The sequence below is a fragment of the Streptopelia decaocto genome (genome assembly GCF_964273445.1).
Source record: "Streptopelia decaocto genome assembly, chromosome: 13".
In the NCBI taxonomy this organism is placed as follows: Eukaryota; Metazoa; Chordata; class Aves; order Columbiformes; family Columbidae; genus Streptopelia; species Streptopelia decaocto.
This window is the reverse complement of record NC_138668.1, coordinates 4,285,383-4,304,043: the sequence shown is the minus strand read 5'-3', so window position 1 is coordinate 4,304,043 and position 18,661 is coordinate 4,285,383. Positions and strand designations below refer to the sequence as shown.

Sequence of the window (18,661 nt, the reverse complement as noted above, 5' to 3'; positions counted from 1 at the left end):
ACATAGTTTAATAAAGGTCCATTTCTTCAGAAACAGAAGTTTAAAAACCTGGGTGCACCAATCCCAAGGATCTAGTGCAGCAGCTTCATTATGTCCATGCAAGTAGCTCCAGCTTAAGGATATCCATTAAATAACTGAATTTCAGCCCTTGCATTGCATGTAAATGGTCCCTTTCCCACAACCCAAAAAAAGCTCAGCAGCAAAGGTGCAAAACCCCGTAATTCAAGCTGGCCAAGCCATTACCAAACTCGATACCAACGCAGAAGTGAATGTTTTCAACACATCTGTGATAACTACCCAGTAGAAAAAGAATCTCACACGTGCACACACCCGCTCCAAATAATATCCAAGATATACATAGATATATAGATATATATAGATATGTATTTCTCCCCCGCACTCCCAAAGTTTTAGGACAGATCAGAGTTTCATCTTCATCCAGGCTGTGAAGAATAACCACGTATAAAGTAAGTGCTGAGAGAGTTTGATTTTGTTGGTAATTCCAGAAGACACATCAGCCAGATTCTTCATTTAAAGCCAAACTTTAGCAGGTTCTTTAGCAGTCTGAAAAGAGCGCAGGGACTTTCATTGCTGCAAGTTTCTTTCTTTACAATTCTGAGAAGAAAACACTACTCCTTCATGAACTAATCGGGAAGTACAGAAGAAACACGAACATCATTTGATATCAAAGATGATGAAAAAGCTTCAAGATTTGCTAGATTGGTGGTTCAGAAACTTCACAGGAACCACGAAATATTTGTGTTTGCAGCTGAGTTTATTCAGCGTTAAGTGAGAGCTCGGTATCGGGACAGACTCCATCCTGCAGTACTTCCACACCAGTTTCATTAGGCTTATTGCATTTCGGTTAGTGATTGTCAAGTGAGAGACATTAATAATCACAAAAGAACTGTTCTATGTACTCCTGTCTTTCGAAGCGCTCTTTTTGGAGAAGACTCTTTCGGAGGACATCGATTGTGAATCTCAGCAAGCACATCTGCTCCCATTTAAGACCAACTCCAAGATAAAAGCAAGACTTGAAAACATTTTGGAGCAACCTTCCCTTTGACAGTCCTCCGATAAGCCAAAAAACTAACCGCTAAGTGCCTTTCTAGGAGCACTAGAGGCAAGTTGAGTGCTTTAAAGCTTATCTTTAGTGACTAAGGATTTGTTTGTTTGTTTGTTTGGCCCTGCTATTTCTCCCTTGCAAGAATAGTAAAAATTCCTTCATTTAAGTGAATCAAGCTCAATCAAACATAGGCAGATTGGGAAATTTTCAGTTCAGATTGAGTTCAGTTAACTAACATGAAATCCATCATTTCATATTCAATTCAAGACTTCGATACTTCACCTCTAAAAGCATCTTTTACTGTATTGTACAATTATGTCTTTTTATATACAGATTACTAAAAGATACCAAAGATTACTAAGAGATACTAAAAATTCTTTCTTCTTATTCACATTTCTGTAAGCAACTGGGCATCACAAACACACTAGAACAATATTTAAGCAGAACAGCCACGGCTTCTCTTATGTTATTTTCATCAGTCCCATGACACGCTGAGTAAGAGTTCTAACTACCTCCAGTATAAATAGAATTAAAACGGCAATTTAAAAGAAAAAGACAGTGACTCACAACCAATAAGAGAAGAACACGATGGTGATTCAGATCAATGTACAGGCTTGTCTGCTGCTAACTCCAGGTAATTTTTGTCAGTGAGAATGGTTTATTTATTTATAAATCTTTTGCCTTAAGCCTACCAAACATTTTAAAAGGAAATTTAAGCGTGCTGTACTGGCAGATACTACACTTGGATTTAAGAAGAGATTGTTCTACCTACTTTTGATGCAATATTCCTTGTTGAGCGCAGGCTCAGGACCAGCCTTACCTTTGCAGTGTCTGTGCAGCACATCTAACGCAGCGATGAGGAACTCGTGTGCATCTTGTTGCTCGTACCCTGCTAAATGCCGTGCGTGAGTCCATACCAGGTGCAATAACCTATATGGAATGTGAGGAGATCGGTGCCCAGAGTAAAACTGCTCAAAGCAAAGAAAAGGACATGACTGTTAACAAGTTACACAGCCTCAGTGCGTTTAATTATTAAAAACTTTAAATGAGTGCAATTAGTCAGATAAATTTAAACCATTTAACTCCGATGGCGTTAATAATCAAATACAGAGACAGCTTTTTATCACGGACTACTGAGGAATGGATGTCAGAACCAAGCACCTCTGTTTTCTCCCCTGAAATTTCATAATTGTGTGATGATTTGGCCAAAAAAAGGCACGGGCAGGGTGGGGAAACAGACACAAACACTCAAAAATTCCTTACTGATCCACTGGCTTTTATTAAAATAGCTTGGGGAGGAGAGAAAAAAAATCCTACGTTTGCGAGAGATCAGCAATTTCATTCACAAATTACATGCCCCCTAAAATCAGGACAAACACTGAAGATGTTAATGTTGATGCCAACTGTCAGCCAGCACCGACCCAAACCATGGAAACTCTGCATCCAACAGCTCTGCCAAGCCCCATCTTACGGAAAAAATTCCAAGCAGGACAGCAGCTTCATGCCAGTATTTGCCTTTCTTTGTGCATCTATAACAGCACAAAGCTTTATAGAAACGACTTTATTCAGCACAGTATTTGCAGAGCGCAAGGTCCCATTCATTCACCTGTCCCCAATGTCAGGGTGTCACTGCTGGAGTCCTGGTCCTGGACCAGCTCCTGCATCTGCTTCTTAATGTGCTTCACTCAGAATCTGATGAGCTGGCTACCGGAGGGACTGAAATTGCCCCGGGTGGTTTTGCCAGAAGCGTATTAGAGACTGCAGAGAAATTATTCAGTCAGCAAAACTGTGATGGGAAACACCACTGCTGAGCAGTGACACAGCTGGGAGGTAAATCAGCAGGCAGGAGGACAACACATAACTGCCGACAGCTTTCTTTTTTAAAAGAACAGGTCCCACTTAAAAAAGCAATAGCCCAACCCCTCCATCCTAAGGGTCTGTGTTTCCATGGGCTGAGGTTCAGCTCCTTGCCTTCCCCTCCCCTTGCCTTCCCCTCCCCTTTCCATACACGTGCTACTGCTGCAACTCTTCATTTTCATCATCCTGGGTCCTCAGTTCTGCTGCCAATTCTGACGTTCAGAGTCAGAGACTAAAGCCAACAGTCCCGTCTTGTGTAAAACTACCCTGAACCACCATACCGGTCCCCAAAGCAAACCAGAGATGCTTGTGCTGTCCCTGCAGGGTGCCAGGAAAGGCCCAGAAGAGTTTATTCACTTGGCCTTCAGGCTGCATTTATTTTTAATAAGTGAAAATTTGGTTTCACTAACCTTTAGAAAAGGTATTTTCCAGTACAGGGTGCTTGCAACACCACAATTATGTTTTGCCAAGATCCCATCAAATCGATGGCAGTTTGTTTTCAGTTACTCTTCCCAAACATAGGGGACAGTAAGAAGCAAATACACAGAACAAAAATACGATTTAAAACCCAATTTCTCACTCTGATTGGAAAAGCAGGTTTCCTTCATCAGCCCTAAGTATCTCCCTCCCCAGTCTCTGAGCATTTTAGATCCGTGCAAGCACAGGCATTGTGCTACAAACCTGCCCAGATAAAACATATATTTTGAGGGACAGGTAGACTAAAGGTAGCACAACCTTCTCATCTACTCCTCATATTTGTAGGGTTTTCTATATGGTTTCAGTGTATTTCCAGACAAGGAAATTTCTTCATTGCAAGCTCTGCTCTTTCCAAACAAGATGATCTACCTCTGCAGCCAAACAACCCAAAACGCTTCTATAAATAAAAAGATCAATAGTTAACCGTGATGCCAACAAGAACGGCACCAAGGGACTGGAGCAGTAGGACGGTAATTGAAATCTGCTGACGCAGCTGCTGCGCAACATAATTCAGGGAACTGCAGCAATAAAACTTCTCTGTTCTGTCACTCCTTACAATTAGTCCCAGAGCTCTCCGGTCATTTTAACCAACAGCACTCTCTGTAATTACTCTACTGCAGACATAGACCTGCCAGCAGAATTTACATTCTCTGGTGCTTCATTAGGATTAGAAGAATCTAACAAGAGGCTTTATCAAATTATTGGCTATTATCACACAGAAACTAGAAACACACCTAGTAAGAACGATGTTGAATATACGTGGGGGCGGGGGACAGCTTCAGTATTCTAATAAATTAAAAATGAAACAAAAGAATCGGAGCACATTCAATCACAATATTTCAACTGCAATGTTTCCATCCATCCCATCTCTGACATTTCCTTGTTGCTGGGAAGAGCAGCTTATCAGGGCTGTTCCAATCCCCAGAGAGGAAAGAAGTGCATGTGAAGTCTTATTCAATCGCTATTATACAAACTTTTAAATTAAAGTGTGCAAACAATTATGTATTTGCAAGTCACCTTTAAAAACATTTCAATGGCCCAGTTCTTCCAAATACAATTCTAAACATTTATTTCGTTTAAATTTGTTTTCAATTCAGCAGTATCAGTTGTCTTTGGAGAGAAATAGTTCAAGCAATTAGAAAATGCTTGGTAATACACTGTTTAATTGCTGTTCCAGGGGAAGTGAAAAATAAAGGACCCAAACCAGGGTTCAAACAACAGTAATTCTTTTTTGCACTTAAAACACTTGCTCTTGGATTCTGAAAGGAAGAATCTATAGGGGCCTTAGAGGATTGCAAGCTTTGTAATTTACATTATTGTTACTGAAAATATACAGACATTACAGGTTTAAAAAAACCAAACATACCACCACAGACATCTGTACTTTCCTCCTCCTGCCAAAAAACACGCGCACAGAAGTTTCCCAGTTAGGTGAACAAACAGATCCATCCCGCACGTGTATCAACTCAACAGTCTCCAAGCTTTGTAATCAAGAACTTATAAGCATAAATCCTGTATCAGGCTCCAGTCCAATTGGAGAAGCTAAAACCTCCTTTTAGACATTCTCAAGACTTGAAGTGTTCTGAAAATTTACAGTGCATAAAGGGAGTGGGTAATATACGTGCCTTTCAGAAGAAAATAACAGCTACCGGAGGCTTCTCAACAAAGAGCAATGGTTCTAGGGGGCAGAAAAAACATTTTGCTTGCACATACTCTGTATGTACTATACTTATTTCAGATAGAAGACTTTACTAAATCGGCACAAACTCTGCATTTCCCATTAAAAAATGCAAGGCCCCTCTCTATGTAAAGAGCATTAACTACTTTTTCTCCCTCGCACCTTTGCTGTAACTTATTTTACACATAGGCCCTTTCAACAGTGTACATCTTCAAGCATCCAAGCCATAAATCATCTCATTCTTTCTTCTTTTTCTCCTCACTTCTCAACTCTCCACGTAGCTGTGCTGTGCACTTTGATAGGCTCACGAGGATGAGTAATGATGGGAATAAAGTAGGTTTTATTCTTTACATTCTGCTATATACTCCCAGTTGTTCTTGCTATTCCAGTCCCAGAACACACCGAAACACGGACCCGTTAACCCCACCATATCCAGTGGTCACTCTGTACAGGATCCAGGTAAACCTTAGGGTGCGGACCATCTTCAAATTAATTTTCTCTGGCAAAGCAAAACTAACACACAAATACCAGTAGGTAAAAAGTAGCGCACAAACCCTTTCAGCCAAAAGGCTCAATGAACGGATTCTGTGTGTTTTCTCTTCCCTCCATCCAGTTTCACCACTATCTGTTATTCCCAAATCCTTTCCATTCTTATGCAGTGTAATTCATGTCATGACTCTATTGAGAAATAGGTTTCAAGTAGCATAAATGAGAATGTTAATTGATGCAGTCAGATATTTTTAAAACAAACAGAGATTCAATGCTTGGCATATTCACAAGAAAAGCTACCAGGAAAAAAAACCCTTCTGAGAACCATCTGACACTCATTACTCACCATCAACCTACTTTGAGGTAGAACTTTGTAGCTTCCTATTTATCACAGGCAAATCACACAGCCTATATAACTAAATGGTCTTTAAAAAGGGACAAGCGTTTTCTGTTTAAGAAGCAAAACGGCAAAGCTTATTTATGTACAGTGAGCTTCGTTTAATGTTCAAAACAGTCTCTTTCTCCTGGAGCTTCTTAGTGCATTTGCCAGATCCCCTGGCATTCCATTTGCCTAAGATCACACCTCCAGAAAAGAAGGGTGGAGGGGAGATGGAGTTTTAACCCTTGCCCTGATCATTTGTCACCGGGTGAGATGCCTTGGGATAACTACATTGGTTAATCCCGGTGGGAAAGCTATGTAAAAACAAGACAGAACCTGAACCAAAGTTTTCCCGGTAATTCAATTACAAAGGAATTCTTAACCATCGCACTGAAATCTCCGCTGGTTAGCTTTCCTTCATTTGGATCTCTTATCTGCAAAGACAGAGCAGGAATCTTCATTGTAACCACTGCGTATAGTTGGGGCATGACACATAACCAGTCTGCTCCAAAAAGGCAATATTTTGGTTTTAATTCTCAATGTGGAGAAATTAAAAAACTCACTGGGAAACAGAATCTTACAACGAGCGCTGACAGAGCTATAAATGTAACATGGTATTTACTGCTTGCAAGTGAAAATCTACCGAGCTGGTTACAGCCACCACAGTTTTACTGGGTGGTCGAGTCATTTTTTGTTGTTTTGTTGCAGTATTTCAACATGAAATAAGGACAGAGACCACTGCACTGCTGCCTTCAGTCTATATGGCTCTTCCCTCATTCATTTACTCTCCTATTGCAGAACGTTAATTATTGGAACTAATGCAAGCACAGGCAGGAATTCTGACCAGGGAAAACGAAGGCCACGACTCCCCAAGTTGTGCATGAAATGAAACTTGATTACAATTGCAACTAATGTGAATGCTGCATTTAAGCCCCATTTTGGGTAACAGCCTGTTCTTTGTTACATGCTTGTACATGGTCTGGCCAAAGGAAAACGAGGCCATCAACAGGGCTCCGCGTGCAAGAATGGAAATAAAAATCATTACCTAGACAGGCCTGATCTTTCCTCCAGCCCCTCGATCTGAAATGTAATACTAATTTCCCCTTTCCCAAGGGATTTTTATAAAAAATGCATGTGCGTAAACCAAATGTGGTGATATTCTTCGGAATGAGACTTTATACCACAATTTGCTGAAAGGATATCAAGATTATAAGAGTAGCTTTTTTTCTAAGTGAGCAAATCAATTTCTATATTAACAGTGTACAGAAACTGGTATTTCTATACTATGGCTTCTTTTTTTTTTATTTAGGCAAAGCGATATTTCTCCATTTAACTGCACATCTGGTTTCAATAATCCTGCAGCTGCTACCTATTGGCATTGCCTGCCTTTTGTTTTTACCTCCTCTCCTGACAGACTCAGGAATAACTGAAAAATACAACAAAAAAAACAGAACTATAACACACAGCTAATGACTGATAAGCCGCATGAAAAATGTTGCAAATTCACATGAATGCTGAGTATGAGCAGAAAACAACTTTGTACTGGAATGGCTACAGGGGATTTTACCTTCCACATATTTTAAAATCATCTGCAATGACTAAAAAGAATAATCTCTGGTGAAAAAGGCACAGAAGTAAAATCAAATTGAAAATCACAAGATAAAGGTAAAGCTATTTTAGGTTGGCCTCTGTTTGAATGAACTTCCATGATAGCACATCCACAAAAGACACGCTCTGCATACAGACATCTCCAGCTATCTCACACACTGTGACAGCACGGATGAGAGCTTGGGTTTGGGGTTGTGGTTTTGGTTTGTTCCTACTTACCAAGAAATCAGATCCATCACTGAGGGAAAGGCACAGGATGGGATGTGTTTGTTTGGTTTTAAAGACTCATCTTAAAACTAGAAACCCACATCCAGCCATAGTCCTTAGGTTACTGATGTGGATCTAAGGTAGTTAACAAAGCTCTTTGGCTCTTTATTAAGGAAAAGACTGTGCCTGTTCCACCCAGCCCAGACTCAACCTATAGCAAAAGGCACCTTGGAAAGCCCATCAGCTGGGCCAGAAAGGGAAAGAGCAGCAACTCGTATGTGCAAGGTACAAACTGCACCAACACATTCACTTTTCTACATCCTCCAGCCATTAATGGGTTTCCACATAAGAGACAACAGCAAAGATGTTTCTCCCTGTTAGAAAGCATTGAACCAAGATCTTTAAAATATGTATACAGACCTATATAACCCAGTGCTTTTAATCACAAAGCTATATATTATTGCTTTATTCTTACTCCCATCATCACCCAAAGAGCCTGTGACACATTTTCCATACAACTTGCACCTTTAATTAAAACACACATTCAGCTTGAAGCCTAAAGACCTTCAGATCAGCCTCAGAAAAGCAGGCACCACTGTAATTATTTCCAACATCAGCTTTGCCTAAACAAGGTGACTTAAAAATAGGTCCTAAAAGACTAATAGTTCCCGTTTCAGCAGTTGGGTATTTTTGACAGCAGGGTCTCACTCAGCTTTGCTGCTCTATTTTCTACACCTTGATGGGAAACATTTGCATTCCCGTTATGTCTGCACATAGAACACAATCCCTTTTAGGGTCAGAAACCACCGTTGTCTGCAGAAAGCCGATGCTATTGCGGCAGCCAGCACTCACCTCCTGAAAAAGCGTAGACATTTCACAGACCAGACATGAGCTGGGGCTTTGCATTTCACATTTGTGCCTGTCGGAGAGGAAGAAATCTCGCAGCAGTGGAGTGTGGGTAAGTGCCTGGACAATACAGTTCATAAAACATGTGTTCCCAAGATTGATTAGCCCTCGTAGACCTATAAAGACAGAAGGGGGAGGGGATGCATAAGCATTATCAAGTTAACAAAATGGTATATTTGCATTTTGATATAGTTTTCACAATATGGCCACAGATTTACTGTATAGGCGCAGCTCCAAGTACACGCTTTTCTATTGGGTTAGGCAGGCTATTGGTTTTGATGTACTCAAGTCACAAGCTGCCGCGAGCTTCCAAACTACACTAGGATTTGTTTTTTAAATGCTCAGAAAGAAGGAAACCTCAAAGTACAGCAACACCAACAGCATTATCTTGCAATGGCTGGTTTCCCCTCCTCCCCAGCCTGATACCAAAGCCCAATGACAACTGGTAAGTTGCTACAGTAAGAAACCAACGCATTCAAATCAATCAATCGGTAAGTTTTCAGGTAGCTTAAAAGGCTCACGAAGCCAGAATAAGGTGTTTCTACTGTCATAATGCAATAATAATCTGTTTAAGATGGGCAAACAGCCTCGACAACACAAAGTCAAGCTGCGACATGCAGTGCAGACTTAGCATACATATAGATATTTTTTTTTGTACAAAACCCAAGATCCGAACAAAACAACCCTAAAGAGAAACTCTGAACAATACTAGTTCCACGCTTGTTTTAGCTAAGTTAAACATTAATCTACAGCATACATCAAAAAATTCAACTTGGCATAAAAGGATTCATCACACCTTAAGTCAAACGGTCAGTAATGTCCAGAGACGATTTCTTGTGCTTGGAAACCAAGATGTTTAAAGGAAAGCTCTTTTGTTGCACAACAGAAGAGAGGTTAGGAGTGGGGAAAGCTTTTCAGTCATTTGCAAAGTCTAAGTGAGAAGAAAAAACATGCTCAAATCCTCGAGAAATCTTCCAAAATGTTAACATAATACGACCGTACAGAAGTGCTAAAGGAGAAGAGCATCGGGTGGACAAGAATGCTTACTTTTAATCAAAAACTTAGTTTGAAACAAAATAAAATGCACTGATAGATACAATCCAGTATTAATTTAAAATTAACATAGTCCTCTTCTGCAATATAAACAGGATTATTACACAGACACAAACACAAAAACAGGATTACTTGAGAGAGAATGAAGAATTTCCTTGCCATTCCACAGGAAAAGAAGAAAGTAGCAGCTGGCAATGCTGTGGTCATTAAAAATGGTGCAGTTCCCTTGCAGTACAGCAGATAGTGCTCAAAGGGCTCTTTAGCATCTTTCGGCAGGAGGAGGTGTGGTCCAGTTGCTACGTTACCAGAGAGAAACGGCACCACATCAGCTTGAGCTGCATCACTGAGCTGCAGGCAATGGACACACAGCCCTCTTAATGGTTTTCCTGTATTTAATGGAACACTGTCCTCCTTCCAACAGCTTCCTCTTGCTTCTGTTTACTCATAGTGCAGGACAAAGTTTCTCATTATATTACAGTAACTTCTCCTAGGCAGAAAGCTTATTGCAATTATTTGCTTTATTTTCATGCTGGGAGGCAACCAGTGTACGCACAACATTAGCAAAGTGTTAAATAGTTAATTTGTTGTAGCAGCTTGAAATACAGTGTGATGCTTCAGCTTTGTCCACAATCCTATTCCAATCCCCAGTCTCTGCAAACAAAGTCACAACAGAAACGTGTCCATGCTGCGCAAGTAGGGAAATGTTTGGCGAGTACCTCTCGCCTACCTCTCCTTTGTATTTTTCATTTAAAACTTCCTGGGTTTGTTTAAATCAGACTGTGCAAACAAAGCCTGCAAGGCTCCCTGGAAATGCCTGCGATGCACCAGGGTATTCTGAGAAGCACAAGAGTCTCTCCCTATTTCTCCCTCAAAAACTTGGTCCCTCCAGTTAGCATCAGAACTCCAAGTCAGCCTGCACAACGCAGAAGACCAGTGGATAAACAGGAGGTACATCCAGAGACTCACCCTAGAGCTCCTCAGTATTTCATTGAGCAATCACAAGTAAAAGCAAACACATAAAGGCAGCTTTTTGGAATCATTTATTAAGCGTCATTTACTACATGCCTGCGGCTGGACCTTCCTTCCCCGTGACCACAAGAATCAAATCCTCTGAACAGTTGCTACCGGAAGACTACAACAGGCAAACACAGACGGCTCTCTTGGTTTACTCTACTTGCTTGGTCTTTTAGCGTCTGTTTTTCACAGGTCTAAGGTGGCACTTCATAGGTGTCGACTTCACTTGACTGAACCGAGACAAATCACCTGCAAAACAGACAAGGCTGAAATGTGAATACTCCAAACCCTAATAAAAATAAGAAAAGAGGGAACGTAGCAAAACATGAGAACTTACTTGGCTGAAAAGGGAAAAATGTAAAGGAATATACATCAGCCTTATCCTCGTGGGAGCAATGACTGCAGCTGCTATACTGTCTCTCAAACTGATGTTTGAAATGAAATGGGTGTGATGCACCAAATTGCAGCTACGATACTGCGTAACTAACTGCAGCATACTGGAAAACAGCAACATTTGATGTACATAAACATAAACAAAGAGCTGACAGAACTCAGAACAACACGTCCTGTCATGCTTAACTTTTATGGGGAAAAAATGAGTTTTGTTGAAAATAAAAACAGCTAAAAATGAAAGCCGATATAGTATTCTGGTCAATAAAATATTAATAATGTAGAAGACTTGTGTCTGCCACACCTATTCCCTCCCCGTTAATAATATCTGGCAATATTTACTGGCCTAGTCAAGCATTGCAGCATTTGGGTCATAAATTAACACAGAAGCCAGAAGCCCAAATGCAGCAGTCCACTCTTAGTCCAATCAACAGTTGCCTCCACTAACATCTTATCAGCGGATTGTATTTGTACAGAAGTGAATTAACTGTCCAAGGATTGCCAACAGGATCCAACCTCTAGTAGAAAAGCCGTGGTACTTTGCAAACTTCAGCTGTGCTTCATAGTGTTACCTTTATTTCTGCTTCTTAGGAACTGTTTCTAAAATATGCAAGAGCAACCAGTGAGATACTTAATATATTCTATACACAGATGTGTGCTCTTGTGGTAAGTCAGCGGAAAAGCGCTGTTTTACTGCTGAAGATTGCTGATGTAAAGGTAAATATTGGAATACATGTTGCTGCCAAGACAAAATGGTTGTGTATGGTGTCAAACTGAGGTTCTAAGCAGCAGGCTTACCTTTGTCAGCTTCCCTTCTTCAGTCTTCTTCCAGTAGCAGCCTTTTGTTTTTCCCAGTGCTCATAGTAACAGATCTGCAATCCTGGGGAACAAGGCTTGTTGCAACGCAGGGAGATCTAGAACACTGGTTCTGCGAGTCCACCCACGCAGGGGAGATGAAAAGCCAAAACAAGATAAGGGAATTCCACTTCTCTGTGAAACGCACCCGTACAGCTATTAAAGGTGGGAAAGGGGGGAAATGAGAGGACCACACATGAATACAAAATACAGACAAACCAATCGGGTGCCTGTCTTGTTCTCCTGTAAAAGGTTCTGTTTGCCTCTCAACCTGGGCTTCGTGCTTACGAGAGACAGACAAACCAGTCTGAACAAATAGCACACAGACACTGATTTATTTGAATGAAGGTTCTGGAAGCAACAACACAGGTCGATATATAATGCAGCTCTGTACAACAATCAGGAAATCATTCAGGTGCAGTAAAGCATAACCAGCTCAAGATCTTTTTTACATTGAATACAGGTTGGCAACACCTTAGAGCCATTTTTTGTCCCCTGCCCCCAGCCCTCCCAGTCCCCCATCTGGTGTTGATGTTTCCCTGAAGCTCCATCATTCAGTACCAGGAGTCAGTGCAAGCTGAGGAAGCGTTCACTAAAATATTTACTGAGTTCAGCATAACCCTTGGAAACAAACAGCACAGCACAGCAATGAAGATTTCTAGAACAATTTTGGATTTTCGCCCTATGTTCACACAGCAGGAACCGCAACGTCATTCCAGAGCACCTTTCTGGAAATGTATTTCGAGGGAGAACTGCTCTACTTCTTGGCACCTCAAACTAAAGCCATGTTTTCTCCTGGCTCTCAGGTTTCAGGTGCAGACCACTGTCCATCACCAGCGTGTACACAGTACAAACTCTGGCCCCAGAGCTCCTGCTCTGTTTCCAAACCCAGCATCATTTGGCTAACGGGGTTATCAGCAAACATGGGGGCGATAACATTCCAGAAAGCAGCAGAACGCAGATACGTGAAATTATGAGTCTACCCAGGAAAAAAGCGTGACATTCTGTGACACTACTGACCATGTGAGTTATCAACAAAAACAAATGTGTAGTTTTGGTGAATTCATCCCAAGTTGCTTCAGTTGAATCATCTTTTCTCAGTGGCTGCATGAAACCCACATGGAACTGCAGAAGCAGGAATACAGAGTCAAATGTATTAGAAAAGGTTTTTTCAGAGGTTTTTACAGAACTACTTTTACAAACAGACTTACCTGTTGCACACTCAGGTATTATTTTGGCAACGGTTTAAGAAAAAGCCACATAAACTTTTGCTGCAGCCAAGTTAAATGAAAAAGAACTCAACCACATGATCTTAAAAACTAACTTAACAATTCAACATCTCCATCTCCAGCAAATACAGAGCGTGTGATCTACTGTAAAACAAAAAGTAATTGGAGGGCACGGGGAGGAAGAAAAAAAGAGGTGTTTGAGCACAACCCAGGTTTCCAAAAAGGTGTAAGTTGCATTCCTTAAATTTAAACAGTTTTATAGCTCTGCTGTAGAATTTGTAGAGAATGAATTTCTTTTCCTTTGTTTATTTCTAAAGGACACAAGCAAACAGTTTGACCACATTCAGTTCATCTCTTATAGGAAAATTTTGATGTCAATCTTGAAAGTTATCTTGAAAATCACCAAATTCTTCCACCACTTCTACGATAAAGGCAGAAGCACAAATTCACTCCTCCAGTTACAAGCCACTGTATTTAGGTATTACACCTTCTTTATATTGCAGAAAGGTATCAAGACAGAAACAGGGGGGTTTGTCTGGTTTTCAAACACTGCAAAAATAATATTCATAAATAACAGACCCCAAACAGCTTTGATAAAGAACACAGAAGGATGGAAAACATTTATGTGACCCGGTACATGACTAAACTGAAATACCTGTCAGCAACAGAACTGCAAAGCGTTGCTGGGAGGGAGCCTGCAGCAACCAGGGGGCTTTGCTACGGGCTCTGGTTTCAGTGGCTGTTAGAGGAGCACATGAGGAATAAAAGCGTATGAAATGTTTAGGGATTTCCCCACACACATATATTTCAAGAGTTAATAAAAACGCCCACCCAATATTCTGATGGCTTTTTAGGCCACATCAGCAGTAATGCTTCAGGAAGATGTGGTGAGTTTGAGACAACAACTTAAGCAAAAAAGTTCTGCAAGTACAAACTTTGAAACGCCTATAAAATTTCAGAGCGTGGTCAAAACCTACTAAAAATAACCCTGAAATGAACACACTCTGCCTAGAAGCAAGTTAAAGGCTATACCTGCAGAGCAGTGATTTTGCAGCAAATTATCTACTCGCACACCATTTGCTGTTCATGGGGAATGAAGGTGGCCCCTGGTGACCCCAGGTCTGTGACCACACAGTCAGGGGAACTTTCAGCTTCGTGGGGAGGCTCTTAGGACTCCAATAAAGAGTCGGCCCGTTCCATCCGGAGCCCGAACAGACACACGCGCGCTCCGGAGCGGCTGGAGGACACGTTCCCACCGCTCCGTCTGGGAAACCCCGATCTAAGAACCAATGTGCACAGGAAAACTAACCTAAAACACAGAAGGCACTGAAAACAGAACCAGTCTGTATAAGACTATGGAGAATACTATTAACGGAGAGAAATGAAATTATAGAACTATTTTAGATACACTGCATTATGCATCGCACAATAAACTACAAGATTACCCAAGCCTACCCAGACAGAAATGCGATTACATCAGAAAAGGCTTTCTGGAAAGAAACATGTATCTTAGGAAAAAGAAATATTTGCATTCTAAATGAAAACCCCATCTTTACCCTTTCAATTTCTGGCAAAAGGATTCTGGATCACTGCATTTTTTCCATTACTATTGAAACAACAGATTGCTCAATAGAAAAAAATTTGCTTATGTGTACAAAAGGAAACTGTCCCTGAGTTTGTTTCCAGTTGAAAATCCTGAAGTCCGGCTACAAAAGGTGGCACACCAGACCAAAGAAGTTTATGCCATGAGTGACATATAACAACCAAATCATTACCTGTTTAAAGAATCAGAATAGAGTAAGAATTCCTCCCTGTATGTATCACCAGAAGACAAAGATTATTTAGATGGATGAATCACCCAAACTCAGAAAGTTCTCAGTTTTACTATGTCACAGCTGCACACAGTAAGCAGAATTAATCCTCATTACCAATCTGTTCACCTATTAACACAACTTCACCCAGAGGCAAACATGGGTTGGTCAGTCAATTAAAAGGAATTAACCAAACATGATTTGTTCTATAGCTGAGTAACTGACAACTAAAAACCCCACACCAACAGGAATTGTGTCCCATGCGCTGGATGCAAGTTGTGACCTTAACTAGAGGCTCTGCCATTTACCTATTTTTCTTAAGATATTCATTACTGGCCAAGGGTGACTTTGCTTTTAGAAAAGAGTCACTTCAGCACCTTTCAGATTAATAAGTGGTTCAAAAAACCCAAACCAACATTTCGGTTGATATCTCCCAGTTTTGCTGCCTGTAAGAAAAATCTCACGTTAAGTGTTATGACTTAAATACAACACTTAAATTTACGCTGAAGTACTTCATTCAGGTTCACGTGACAACCCAAAGTATTGTTTTGGTCATTTCTGGTATATTTGTGTGCAGCAAGAGACCTCAACATTCACAGGACACTCCAGATTTCTCCTTTTTTATATTGTGTTAGGATTGCCATTCAAAAGTCACAGTTTTTACTCCTTCTCCCTTGAAATATCAAAAAACCTCATAAATAGTTCCCAATAGGTAACAACCTCCCTACATTAAACTGTCATGATATATACACAGCGATGTTCGTAGCGTGTGTTCAGCAGCAGAGATGAACTTATTTTCCAACGTGTCTATGAGCATCATTTAGTTCATCCCCAGCGCAAGGTAAAAACAAGAGCACCAGCTCCTTACAGGCAAGATTAAGTAGCCCAGACTAAACAAATGTGGTTACATTCTTTACGCAACCAGATTTTGTGCCTCCGCGCTGCATTCCCCGATATTGCTTGGAAGGCTCTTTATCTATTCATACTGTTCACAGCACATCTGCGCTGCTCTGAGATGGATTTTCATGGAATTAATGGTGATCGAGACACCAATTATGTTTTCCCAGCATTTAGTTTGTCCCCACCCCTCCTAGTTAACGAGGAATAGATGGCAATCACTATTTTTATTCAATAGCTTCAGCAACATCGCATAATATATACTTACAGAAGGGGCAAGCTACATCAGGATAGTGCAAACGTAATTGGAAGGTAGAACAATAATTCAAGAGCAACTTGTTAAGTGGGAGAAACTATCTGAAATCAATTAAAGTCAATAAACACAACTGAAGTAGAGAACAAGAAAAATTAAGTGGACCAACACAAAATAAGGAGCAATGGCTATAGCAACTCAACTTAAATGACTTGGTGTTCTGTAGTTCTGAAACAAACGGCATTTTGAAACTTAACAGGAATATGAGAAGTACTGGAGGTTGTTATTCTGCCCTGGCAACCAAAAAACAGCTGGATGATGTCTGGAACCAAACACCCATTTTAAAAGAGATCTGTGCACTGGGGAGAAGTCAAGACCACGAGTGAAAATTTGCATGAAATTAATATTTGAAACTGGAGAAACAACTGAAGAACCCACTGGATGAGTTAATTAATTTAAAAAAAAAAAGATAGTGCTGATGGAGGAACAGCCAGGCTGACAATTTTCAAGTGTGTCACAGGCCACTGCAAAGAGAACTGTAATTAACTCTTGTGGCCTACCAAAGCTAATAATAATAATAAAAAAAGACTGAGCTCCCAAGAAGTGAGATTTAATTAGATATTAAAAATAATTGTCTCACAGTTAGAAAACACGGTAGCAAGGGAGTTTGGGAGTCCCTGTTGTTGGAGCGGTTCCAACCGCGGCTCCGTCAGCATCAGGACTGGCCTGAAACATCGACCCTGACTCGCAAGATGTGCGGAACGCGCCCGCCACTCTGTCATCCCATCACACATCCCGATTAATACTACAGCACAACACAGAACACAGGGACGGGCTTTGCCAGGGAGGGAAGGCGAGGGCATTTCCACACGAGGGCAAAGCCCATCTAGCAGCTCGCTGACGCCCAAAGGGATGTTCCCCTTGTGCCCAGCTGGTACCCGCTCGACTCCGCGGTGAATCGGTTCACACTGCCCGTCTGGCAGAAGAAAAAGTCTCACCTCAAGACGGTGAAACTTGTGGCAGACAAACAGTGATGGGCCTTTAGCCCTTTGAGCAGGTTCATGCAGCTCAGGACAAAAGGGCAGCACCAGAATGAGGGAGGGATGCAGGAACTGTCGGTCTCAGACATCCAGCGCTTGCATCCCCTCCGCTGGAACAAACCGACAGCACAGGTGGTTGTCTGAAAACACAGGCTGGGGAGCAAAACAGCCACAGCCCCAATGCCTGTATCCCTGTTCCTACCACAGGGCTCTGGAAACCAAAATTAACCACCCCGCTGCCACCCAGGCAGGGATGGAGAACAGGTGACAGCTGCTGCTACAATCAGGGCTGCTGACTCTTCCACCTCTTTTTTTAGACTACACAGGTGTTCTGCGCATGAGCTTTTGCATTTGTGGCTCAATGCGTCATTCATTCGCTTCAGTAATGCAAAAAGTCACAGGATCATGCAAAGAGATCACCTGGATCTGGTATTTCGATTTATTTCCTTGTGTCATACCTGCTAGTGTGGGTTGAGGAAAATTTAAGTTTGCAGCTATAAATCAATTCTGGAAGAGCTGTGCAGAGCTCCTGTATCGTGTTGTACCTTCACTTACAAGCAATCACGTAACATTTGAACAGCACTGGACTAAAGGCTCAACATAAGACATACATGTTTGTAGCTTATTTAAATAAAGAATTTCTAGTAATAATATAATCAGCAACAAATGGAGATGAGACTGAAGAAAGGTTACGCTTAACTTTGCCAGATTTAGGAGAAAAATGCACATCTTTAAGCAATGACTACCAAAGGCTTTACTATAGATTCTTCTGCAGAGCAACGGATCAGCCTTTTCACACACGCTGCTTAAACTTGTATCATTGGAAGAACATAAGGAGAAGTCATATTCTTGGAGCAAATGGATCAAAAAGTTCCTGAGAGTATGATCAAACACAAGAAGTATAGATTTTATATTATCATTGCACAGATGAAACAGAACCCCCAAGCCACACAATGATTCCCCAGCGTACACAATGTGCCAGACACAAAGTGCTCTCTATACTATACTGACAATATGTACATCTCTGAATCAATCCACAAAATAATGATGCCAAAACATGAAGCTTTCCACAGCCCAGAGCAGTTTCCATTCCTTGCCTTAGGGAATGTTCCCTGCGGTTTCATTTACCTGTAAACACCTTGTGAGTTCGGCAAGCACCGTGTGCCCTGATTGTCCAGAACAGCACTGACCAACCAATTTTATTTCTGTTTTTCCAGATTTAAAGCACCTCAAACGAGGCAAGCGATCTCTTTTAAGGGTGTGGGCACGGTAAGCCAGGCTGTGAGGTTACAGCCCGTCATTTACTTTGCAGTAACTGTACCCTTGGGTTAAGACCAAGCACATAGCCGAGGTGGGAGCACTTGATGTCCTTTAAGTTCCCATCCTTGATTTGATGGTAATTTGCGCATGTGTGCACACCCTCAGCCTGGTAAAATGAGTCAGCATTCCTAA

The 18,661-nt window shown here is 41.2% G+C and overlaps 1 protein-coding gene across 2 annotated transcripts in view; it reads right to left on the bottom strand.

Annotated features, from left to right (window-relative positions):
- USP22 (ubiquitin specific peptidase 22) overlaps positions 1 to 18,661 on the bottom strand; it is a 92,454-nt gene that overhangs the window by 15,863 nt on the left and 57,930 nt on the right. For both annotated transcript variants that reach the window (XM_082064431.1, XM_082064432.1), the window contains 2 exons: positions 8,614 to 8,783; positions 1,887 to 2,034 (listed from right to left, as the gene is read on the bottom strand). In XM_082064431.1, coding sequence (XP_081920557.1) covers positions 1,887 to 2,034; positions 8,614 to 8,783 — 318 coding nt within the window. The remainder of the gene's footprint in view (positions 1 to 1,886; positions 2,035 to 8,613; positions 8,784 to 18,661) is intronic.